Source organism: Sander lucioperca, chromosome 19 (assembly GCF_008315115.2).
Source record: "Sander lucioperca isolate FBNREF2018 chromosome 19, SLUC_FBN_1.2, whole genome shotgun sequence".
NCBI lineage: Eukaryota > Metazoa > Chordata > Actinopteri > Perciformes > Percidae > Sander > Sander lucioperca.
The window spans coordinates 19,259,707-19,270,581 of record NC_050191.1 but is presented as its reverse complement, the minus strand read 5'-3'; the positions used below and the strand labels follow the sequence as shown (position 1 = coordinate 19,270,581).

The following is a 10,875-nucleotide window of genomic DNA, read 5'->3' as shown; positions in this document are numbered from 1 at the left end:
ATATCAATTAATTATTATCAATTAAAACAAATCATCAAAAGCGTCAACCATTTTTCATGGAACAGTTTTCCTGCTGCCTGTTGGAATTTCGCAAGTTAAATTCTTAACACTGAATAAATTCAACATAAGAGGCATTTACAATTGATGTAAATGTCCTTCCTTTCTGAGGAGCAAATAAGAATAAGAAAATGAACCCAAAACTGAGCAGGCTATAAGTTTATTTCAGGAAAGAAAACAGCCACTTAATTACATAGACTTTTTAGCCAATTACTCTTAAACTTAAATATTTTATTAAACCGTATCAATCAGAAAACACAAAAATCCAACAAATTAGGTTTTTCATTACATGTCAAGTATTCCATTCCATACTATTTTTTCAAGCAGTGTAGTGAAGGCCAAGGAGTTCTGCATACTGCATACTAAATTAGGGCTGCAACTAACGATTATTTTCATAGTCGATTAATCTGTGCATTATTTTCTCGATTAATCGATTAGTTGTTTGATCTATAAAAATGTCAAAACATGGTGAAAAATGTGGATCAGTGTTTCCCAAAGCCTAAGACGACGTCCTCAAATGTCTTGTTTTGTCCAAAACTCAAAGATATTCAGTTTACTGTCACAAAGGAGAGAAGAAACTAGAAGATATTCACATCTAACAAGCTGGAATCAGAGAAATCTTATTTTTTTTAATAAAAAAAATGACTCAAACGATTAATCGATTATCAAAATAGTTGGCAATAATTTAATAGTTGACAACTAACCGATTAATCGATTCATTGTTGCACCTCTATACTAAATGCTTACAATCTTCCAATTTCCAAAGCACTAATGCTGAACTTTATCCTGTGTACACAGACTGTAGAGAAGTTTGTCATTAGCAGTGAAATGCATTTTGCCACCTTGTAGTATACATTGCATGTAAATAATTTCCAAGTTATGTTTATAAGTTGAAAAATAAAAGCACACTGCTGCTTGGTTGCTAAAGACTTTGTATCCTGTTGGTTGTATCCTAACCCATGTGGACCTGCTCCATTCAGTGCAGCCTACAGTGTTGTGGCTAGTTGGGGTGTGTTTAGAAGGCTCTGAAAAGCTGGTTTGGCATGTATCCCAGGTGAAGGAAGGAAGATTGGGCCTCTCTCTCGAGGTTAGCCAGCTCCTGGACCGTCGGGGCCAGAATATCCACGTGACCCTTGTAGTTACCACCTAGGCAAGAGCAACAGTTTAGTTGGTCTAGCATAACATAAAAGCAGTGAATGTAATACATGTTTATCACAGTACAGGATGATTGATAACTATTCATAAAGTCATGTTACTAGTGTTGCTAAAATGTTTTCAATACGCTCGTACACATACCTCCCAATGCTCTGCGCTGACCATAGCTGACCTTTCCATCAAAATCATCCACAGGTACTTTGATGTCTGGCTCACACTGGGTGATTGTGCACTTTAGATGCTCCTCAATATCTGACAGGAGCTGTGGTGAGAGGAAAGGGAAAAAGGACAGAATTGAGAGTCCACAATGTGTAGTGAGAAATTATGTCATCTTGTGACAGGGTCAAAAGTGTGTGTGTGCTTGAGCTTTCAGTGCTTCAAAAACAGAGCAAAACATTACTGCGCACTAGGGTTTGACTATGAATGTATTCAATTTCACATCAGACACACCCTTCAAACCCAAGGGGGCCATTTCTGCCAAGATGACAAATGCACCTGCTTCCTATCAAATCACTTAAAAATGCTCTTTGTCGTATTTCAAATAGCAAATTTTACTTGCTACCGCAGCTCGATTAAGTATTTGTCTGCGTCTTTGTTCACCTCTTTTTCGTTGTACCAGATGGTGCAACCTCCATCCTCCTTCAGCCGAGTGTTGTAGCAGCCTCTGCCTCGGTTCGGGCAAACATGGTACCACACCTGCACGTATAGAAAAATTCAAATTTGAACCATTTTCAAAAGTCTATGCGTAATCAAAAAATAATTGTCAGTGTATCTCTATAATCCACCCGACCTTCTCCTTCTCCATAGCAACCAAGGAGATGGCCAGTCCCATTCTGCAAGTTGAAAGGAAAGGTGATGATAGGGGCAGGGAGTAAATATTCAAATTTATTGTCTTTCAGTTGAATCGTATGATCATCATAATGAGACATTTAAAGATATATCATGTGGAAGTTTTAGGTTGCAATGAAGATGAATTTGATACATGAACGGGATTTTACAAACAAAATCCCTCCCTCCGTTATTTTTCAGGAATGTCAGCGCTTACCTCTCGGCTCTTCCTACTCTGCCGATACGATGGACATAGTTCTGCTTCTCATCTGGCAGGGTGACGTTAATCACTGGAGAAAAAAGATGAAAGTTGTGAGAACTGATGGCAGAGGGTGGACTTGTATAGACAAAATACAGCAAAGTATTCTTTTGTAATGAAAACTGTATATATATATATATATATATATATATATATATATATATATATATATATATATATATATATATATATATATATATCAGCAGTTGAAAAGGTAAGTAGAAAATTAGGTTCTGTATTGGAAATCAAATATATTTACCATAAGGAACTCCGTGGACGTCAATTCCTCTGGCAGCTACGTCTGTGCAGACCAAGAGCTTGACTTCTTTTCTCTGAGAACACAAAGAAGATCTTCAAACATCGACAGACAGAACAGGGTTGTAATTTGTAAAAGGGCATCATTAAGCTGTTGTTCTTTTACCTTAAAGCGCTCCAAGTTAGTTTTTCGCTCGTTGGGCTTACGATCACCATGGAGACAGACGCAGGAAAGCTGGTGGCCTTTACTGTCCGGACCTAAAGAAAAGAGACCAATACTGAGGAAGGATTCTGAATTGTCACTGAGAGAAGTCAAACGTAGATTATGTTGTCATTCAAGTGTGTGTCTGCAATGGTATGCTCCCACTTTTAAAACCTCTGTCCAGTGACGGCTGAAAAGTGGAACTAATGCCTCCTACCTCCTCCTTGCTGAATGAAGTACTGTTCCAAGTTGTCACAGTCAATCTTGGTGCGACAGAAGATTATGGCCTGGTCCATCTTGTGTTCTTTGATGGCCCTCACTGTGTACTCGCCCTTCAGCACCTTGATGGCTTCTGACCACATTTCTAAAATGCACACATACACATTTTTGTTCTTATTCATGACTATTCATACAAGTAAATTACTATATCATATATATGTGTGTTGTTGTTTATGTAATGTACGTTGATCGGAGATGCCCCTCAAAGACACATCAAACTAGAGGGATGAAATCAAATGGTCTAAACTGTGTTGCCTATGTGCTCTCACCTGCAGAATTGGCTCCTGGTCTGGTGTTATCTTTGGCATGGACTTCATCAGTCTATCCAAAGCGAAACAGAAAAAAGGAGAAACACTTTGTCAACAAAATAATCTAAACTGAGAGAAACAACAACTAACTAAAATGTGTTGAATCCTCCACAATGCTTCAACAGCAAAGCAAAGCCCCGCTGCATTTCCCCCCTTATTACTCAGACTGTCGCCATGACGTGCGTCTTTGGGCCGACGTAAGGGACTCACCCGGATGTGGTTCTTGCCAAGGCGCTCCCAGAGGCGATCGGTTTTAGGATTGACAGGAACTACCACGTGGTGGACAGTCTCAGGGACAGAGTCCTCCCCCTTCAGGTCCACCCAAGTTGGAAAGTGCATGATACGCTCAGACAGCTTCTTTACGTCAAACGAATGCAGAGTGGCTGAACACACAATCACCTGGAAGAGAAGATGTCAACTGATCAGATAAATCTGAACAATCAGAAAATGGTTTGTTGCCAAGTCAGTAACAGGAAGTTGCCTAGGTGGTGTGGTGCACACATAAACTAACCAACATATTGAACATTAATATGAACCCCCCCCCCCCAATAAATACAGAAAAAAAAGTATATACAAAATAGCTGTTTAACACAGAAAAAAATAGGCTGAATGGATTGAGTGCAGAATGTGCAACACATATATAGTATGTGCTGATGCACATGGACAAAACTGAAATAGTTCACTTGGACTTACCCCATCTTAACAACGTATTTTTTATCTTACATGCTACATGCTTTGCTAGCTGGTAAGCCCCAGAGAGCATCGTTTACATGTATCCAGCTGTACCTCGCATATGAAAAGTTTTCAGAAAATGCACCACGACTGCTCTGACCGTCAGTTAAGTGGGTTGTTTTGCGCCTACGTTACTGTTTAAGGTGGTCTTTGTTGTCGTCGCTGAAATTTTTATTGTCACGCGTGCAATTTAGTGTTACCTGCAGTCTCTTGCCGTCAGAAGTGACCTGAGGGATTTGGTTGTGGATCCTGTTGATAAAGTCTGTATAGCCTGCGGACAGTAGGCCGTCCTGAGGGACGCAGAGAACAAAGACAAAAAAGTGAGTGACTTCAGAGATTGTTATGCTATGTGAATCAACCATTACCAAAAACAGTATTTGTACTTTGTAGGCTGGGGGAAAAAAAAATATCAATGCTTCTGATGTACTCTAGATGTGTTGTACATACACACTCATCCAGGACGAGAAAGCGGACTTGGGCCAGACTGAGCTTCCCAGTAGATATGAGGTCGTCCAGTCTGCCGGGTGTCCCCACCACAATGTCGATCTAATTATAAGATGACATAAAGAAGCAGAAAACAGGAAAAGGAAACAAGGCAAAAAGAAGATGTCTGTTAGTTAAAGCTGTTTCAACTCTGTGTTTAATAAATGTTTGTTTGGAGACCGTACATGTCACGCACCCCCTGTTCCAGAGCAGCCAGCTGGTCTTTGGCAGCCACACCACCAATCACCAACAGCTCCCTGTAGTGACACATCGACAAATTACCGTATATACTGATGGTAACATTTTATATTAAACACTGGCTCCATCTGCTGGTATAAAACAACTTTTACATATATACTGGAATATGCAAGCAAGTGCAGCATGCAATGTAGCTTGATATATGGTTCTGCGGAGGCTCCATGCAGAGCTTTCGCCATAGCCTACATAAGTGGCCTGATGTTTATACTTGTGCGTTGCGGTGTGCGTCGAGCTGGCGTGTGTGTGTGTGTGTGTGTGTGTGTCTGTGTGGGGAGTGTGTGGTAGAGCGAGGGAGAAAGTGAGAGAGTGACGGCGATTAGCTTTGGAGCGAGTAGAGACACAAAGTGTCTCCCCTGTGCTTTCTGACCACGGTGGGGAATCTGTAGCAGGAAAAGTTAACCCTCTCCTTGATTTCATGTTGGTTATGGAGAAGGAGAACCAGGAAATGAGTCGGGGGAAATGCAACGCTACCAAGCAACGGCCGAGCGACGTACGTCTCCGCGGCGTGTAGTTACAGTTTTCGAGAGGTGCACGCCAGGCTACGGTGTAGGGTCGGGTGTAGGTTTGTGTCTCCACGTACCTACGTACGTAGCAACGGCGTAGATTTTACGCAGAAGTATACATCAAGCTTAAAGTTTAACACTGTTAAATATGCTGCAGGAATAATTTTGATTTAGGTCAATATCACTACTTTACAAAAGTACCTACATATACTACACATGGATTTTCTGCACAATTCGTGGTTTTTACAAAATATGTATGCCAAGCAATGTCAATACCAGCTCTGTATATTCATACCTGAGTTTGGGGTTATCAACATATTTTGCACATTGCTTCACATTGTTGAGAGTCTGTTCGGCCAATTCTTTAGAAGGCTCGATGATCAGGGCTTTGGGTGCGGTGGATGACGCTTTCACCTGACTCACTTTGGCAGTGCCTGCACAAACAGAGAGCAAAGGCAGCTATTCATCACTGGAATACACCAGTGGCATTGTATTTGTGGTGTTAAGTTCATAGGTGCATCAGCAATGGTAAAAAATTTTGCTCTGGTACCTTGTTTTCAAAATATCTAGCGAAAGAAGGCTTTTTATTGTGAAAAGAACAAATACATTATCTAGTCTAACCATCCAATTATCTCTGGTTCTACGTAGATTAAGTGTATGATATCTATCTCAAAAATCACATTTAGTATATTTTCTTGCTGCACCTGAAATGAGGTTGCATCCACACACCTGCCTGAGAAGATTTGACTGTGTGGCCCTCTGGCGCCTGGTTCAGGGCAACAAACCCACTCTTAGGGGCATTTTTAAAGTCTTCTCCTCCAAAGTTGAACTTCAACTCTGCATTCTGGCACACAGATAAGAAAAAGAGCAATTTGTATGGTGTAAATCTGGCACCTGTTGGGTTTGTGTTCTGCCATTATTTTGATGTGATACCTTGAGCACACAGGAAGCAAAGAAGGGCTGATTCTTCACATGTTGAGGGATCTCAAAAGCCATACCCAGGTCATTACCTGAAAGAAGGAGCAAGATATATGAGTAACTTTGCTACTTACCACCAAGCACTGATACTGGTACATAATCATGATAGTGAGAATCATAACTACTGAGACAGCACCATTTTTAGAGAAGGATATTTGGCCCTTGTCTAGATCCAAGTAGCATCCGACAGTGTCATGCATGGTAAACTCCTGCAAAGAGGCAAGATAACAAAGAGAAAACATGTTTGAAAAGTATCCTTACAATTGTTTACATATCTGAATATTCATTAATTGTTACCTCTCCATAGCTGTCAAACTGCTTGTTGTTGGATTTCTTTCCAGTCCCACCAAAACCAAAACCATACTTATCAGTTCCTGGAAAGAAAGAAATCTTTTTAAGAGTTTATTTAAGAAGTTGTATGTTTTACAGAATGGAGATTGTGAAGAGTAGAGGAGCATACCCAAGTCCAGGGCTGCCTGACTGGTGGACCAGCCAATGCGACACAGACCCTGGTCATGGCAGGTCACTTCATAGTAGTACTTCCCTGGACACAGAAAGACATGGACAAGTACAGGTAACAATTTGGTTTCCTGTTAAACACATGTATGTTGTCTTGAAATCCTAATTTGTTTGGTTTTAAATCGCAATCAATTTCAAGTACCTTTGGTAACCCCTTTTGTAGAGCGACAGCCATGCCACTCTTTAAACTCCCTGCTCTGGCAGCACAGTCCATCTGGACCAATTGCTGTACAGGTAAAAACAAAAAGCGTCAATAAGGAGAGAAGACAAAAAACAAAGCTGGAATATTTACAGTTGCCGTACAGTTTAGACTGTCCTCCAGTGCTGGTATTTGACATTACATGCTTATTTTTCTCCTCTTACCAAAGGCTGTGCTGCGGTCATAAGGATTCATCTGCCAACTGTTGAAAACTGAACCAAAACAAAAAAACATGGCGGGTTAAATTTCTGCAGAGCACAAACCACTGCTTTTATACATTTAGTATTATATAGGATCCTCAATTATGATACTGGCCTGACTACGTCTACTAAACCAGAGAGTTCTGAACACATTTATGAGTGTGTTTTACCTGGCATATCAAACACCCAGACTGCAACCAAATAAGTCACAATATTATGTTAAGTGGTCTTACTAGCTCCTCCAGTCTTGATGGAAGCTCTGCCCCTCTTGCCCTCCTGCTGATCCTTCAGGGTCTCATACACGATCTGGATCACTGGGATACTGAAGGCCTGAGGATGACGAAGTATTACACTTAACTTAAGCTTTTGTATGTTACTTGGCCTGATGTTTAAATGCACACTGCAGAGGTAAAGTTGTATTGTACAACTGAGTGGCTGTCAAGTACTTACTCCTGTTTTGCCACTACCAGTTTCTGCTGCCTAAAAAAGAAAAGAAATTGAGATATAAAACTTGCAGGGTACACATTGGGTGTCTGAGACAAACATAAACAAAGAGGTACACTTACCATAAGTACATCTCCTCCACCAAGAATGAGGGGAATAGACTCTGCCTGGATGTCAGTAGGTAGCCTGAAATCCAATGATTAAAATACATCAGTTCAGTGTCAACTGGCTTACAGCAACAAGTAACAGGTAACAACAACATGGACAGAAATCACAATAAAGGTATGACATAGCAACATTGCCGAACAAGCAACCCCGCTGGAGGTTTGCAGTGACTTACAGCCACTCCAGCTCTTCCACAGCCTGCGCGATTTCAGGCATAACCCCCATTTCTGTTGAACAAAACCCATATTTAATATATTTACTAGGATACGTAGGATACTACGTTAACATGATGCAGTTGTTGATACAAACTCTTACCAGAAAACGCTGCCATTACTGCAACGAGTGCAAATTAACCGGATGTTATAACGTGTTCAGAATTTTCGGCTCGGTGCAACTCGTTTAGTGGGTAATCTTATGTCATTGGTTCCGGTTAGTGAACTACCGGTCCAATAAAGATAGTTCCTAAAATACGGTCAATATTTTACTGTACACATCGCTTTCGGGCACATATTTCAATGTTTTATCATACTATAGTAGGCAAAGTTAAGTCATTAAACTCTCCTGAGCGGTTCGCAACATTTTCCAAACGCGGTTTCCTGATATATCTTGTCCAGTGCTACTCGCCGTAGACTTTTGACAGCCTGTTCAAGTAAACATGGCTGAAGAAAGCTTGATTGAAGGCGAAGATGAAAACATTTTGTACGATTTACTTGTCATTACTGAATGGCCGGCAGAGACGGACACTCAGGTTAGTCAGACTTCTATTTCCGCTCGTTTCAGTTTAGTGTTGTTGAACATTTATTTGTAAAAATGGCCATCGAAAGTCAAATCTAATCAGTTGCATGGGGTCAGCCGCTCAAAGCCACGTAGCATACACTGTTAACGTTACATTGCTAGCTAAATCCTCATAATCTCATTTCACATTGACATATAGTGTAGTTTTCATTTTTCATAATAGTCACTTGTGCAATGGGCAGTTAAGTTAGCTACATTTATAAGGCAACATTCATATTTTGCTCCATTTAGCTAGCTATAGCCCAAAAGTATGTGGCTGCTACACTTACTTTGGCGCTGCCATACATGAATGAAGTTACCCTAGCAAAAGGAGGGAAGCTTAGCCATGACACTTTCATTTAAGTGACCCGAGACAACTGACAAACCCACCTGCCACTTTTTAACATTTGCAGTTGCGAGGCAACAAGGAGCACAACACCTCACTTATTGCAAAAGCAGTGACAGGTAAGTTCTGTTTTTATATTCTGCATGCCAAAAAGGGGCCCTTTACTTCATCACAAAATATATATTCAGCACCTGACATAACCATGACATGTTCCAAATTGTGTGTGTTCACTCTTAAATTTAGCAATCAGTGTACCCCACGTATGCAACACATCAACACTTTACATGTGTCTTGGTGGAGTTTGCTTCTACCAGAATACAATGTAGGCTTGGTACCAAGCAATGTTGCTGATTACCGGTAGGCCAGCAATTCTGTTGGAGTTACCGTAGTTCAATCTGACATCTGATCACATATATCTAATTATGTATACACGATTGCTTAGTCAAGATTATGTTGGCATGCCTGTTATGATAACAGACTGTCTTTATAACCAAGAAAACAGATTTCCCCAAGTCCTACAGTAGGAGGTGCCAGAGTCACTGATGAACATGATCATAGGTCCTGGAAGGTGCTATAGTTTTGTATAGTTAGATCTTTTGCCTAGATCGTAGTAAAGAGACTGCTTTTCAGGTCCATGTCCTTTGACTGCAGTTTCTGATTTTAATTTAGGATGTGACAACAGACAGCCTACACAATGATCAATACAATATTTCATTATGACACAGTTACCATCATTATTCTTACATACTGTGATGTATTTCTTACAGGGCCATTCCGGTTAATCTTGCACTACTTGTGGTACAGGTAAGTTCATCATTATAATGCTGACAGGTACACAAGACCTGTCATTATTTCACTGTTGTAATGCATTAACATGCCACATGAAGCTGGGATTGATGGTGCTTATTAGTAGTGTGATTTTTAAAACAAAGATGTGTGACTTACAGTAATACGTAAATGTTTTACTACATCACATTATAAGCATGGTTATTACTACTTATGGTTTGGAAGCAAGCTTGTATTACAATTAGCAACGGAGAGTTGCTAGACCCCCTGGCTGCAAATTACATTTGCTGCCAATAGGGTGCGTCTAGATTTCTAGGCTAAATGTACTACAAAACAACGTAATAAAATGTACACAGTTTGTTCAGAATGCTTGTCTTGGTGACATTTGTCTACCATTTAAAATCATTCTGTTTTAATACTGGATAAAGGATGTAGTTCAACAAAGGGTTGAAAACACACTGAATTGCCATTCTTTTAACCTTTTTCTTTGAACAGAGAGCACCATCTAGTGAGCTCAGAAAATAAAGACAGTGGTTCGCGAAGCTTCATTTGACCATCACTAGATATAGTGCTGTGTCATGGTAGGCGGCATTAACACTAAGCTACTTCAAACAAAAATAGATCGAGCACTTTTACTTTGTGAGATTCTAAGTTATCAGATGTTCATGCTAGTTCAATTTTTCTTAATGAGCCTATGCTTTTAGATTTAAACCCAACATTAAAATCTGTGTAATTAACAATATTCAGCAGTAACTTGTTCCCTTAATGCAACTCCTTTTAGAAAGGTTTATTTTTTCCAAATACTTGGACAAAAGCTATAATTGAAAAAAACAAACATGACAAAAAAAGCTAAAACAAATAGATTTTTGTCCTGGAAATGACTGTGCTTGTGTTTGGTCATGTTATACTGTATGAAATATTACATCATATGAGGGCATTGAATAATAATGTTTTAGCTTACATTTAGGGCAGTCTTAAATTCTTCCCTAACTAAGATTAAAAGGGAAGTTTATGTGTATCTATTTGCAACAGACGTGAGTAGAACTACACTTTGACAGAGACCCTGCTTGGCTTAGTTGCCCTGAACTTCCTGAAATTTACTGCACAAAAGTCTCATAGACATACTCCTGTATTCAAGATGTATG

The 10,875-nt window shown here is 39.9% G+C and overlaps 2 protein-coding genes across 3 annotated transcripts in view; one reads left to right on the top strand and one right to left on the bottom strand.

Moving 5' to 3' along the window:
* Positions 1–201: 201 nt before the first annotated feature.
* On the bottom strand, positions 202–8,291 carry ddx1 (DEAD (Asp-Glu-Ala-Asp) box helicase 1). Its single transcript, XM_031321692.2, has 27 exons — positions 8,140–8,291; positions 8,000–8,051; positions 7,782–7,845; positions 7,666–7,695; positions 7,449–7,545; positions 7,180–7,227; positions 6,959–7,042; positions 6,758–6,841; positions 6,595–6,671; positions 6,434–6,506; positions 6,253–6,329; positions 6,049–6,163; positions 5,615–5,753; positions 4,755–4,815; positions 4,523–4,621; positions 4,276–4,365; positions 3,554–3,742; positions 3,305–3,356; positions 2,974–3,120; positions 2,721–2,812; positions 2,559–2,631; positions 2,258–2,330; positions 2,003–2,045; positions 1,813–1,908; positions 1,354–1,474; positions 794–1,203; positions 202–412 (listed from the first exon to the last, which is right to left on the bottom strand). The coding sequence occupies exons 1-26, from the start codon at positions 8,153–8,155 to the stop codon at positions 1,073–1,075; spliced, it is 2,223 nt and encodes a 740-aa protein (XP_031177552.2). The 5' UTR covers positions 8,156–8,291; the 3' UTR covers positions 202–412; positions 794–1,072.
* A 73-nt stretch (positions 8,292–8,364) lies between these two features.
* nbas (NBAS subunit of NRZ tethering complex) overlaps positions 8,365–10,875 on the top strand; it is a 157,978-nt gene continuing 155,467 nt past the window's right edge. For both annotated transcript variants that reach the window (XM_031321691.2, XM_031321689.2), the window contains exons 1-3: positions 8,365–8,572; positions 9,012–9,063; positions 9,712–9,748. In XM_031321691.2, the coding sequence (XP_031177551.1) occupies positions 8,480–8,572; positions 9,012–9,063; positions 9,712–9,748 (182 nt within the window). In that variant the 5' untranslated portion in view covers positions 8,365–8,479. The remainder of the gene's footprint in view (positions 8,573–9,011; positions 9,064–9,711; positions 9,749–10,875) is intronic.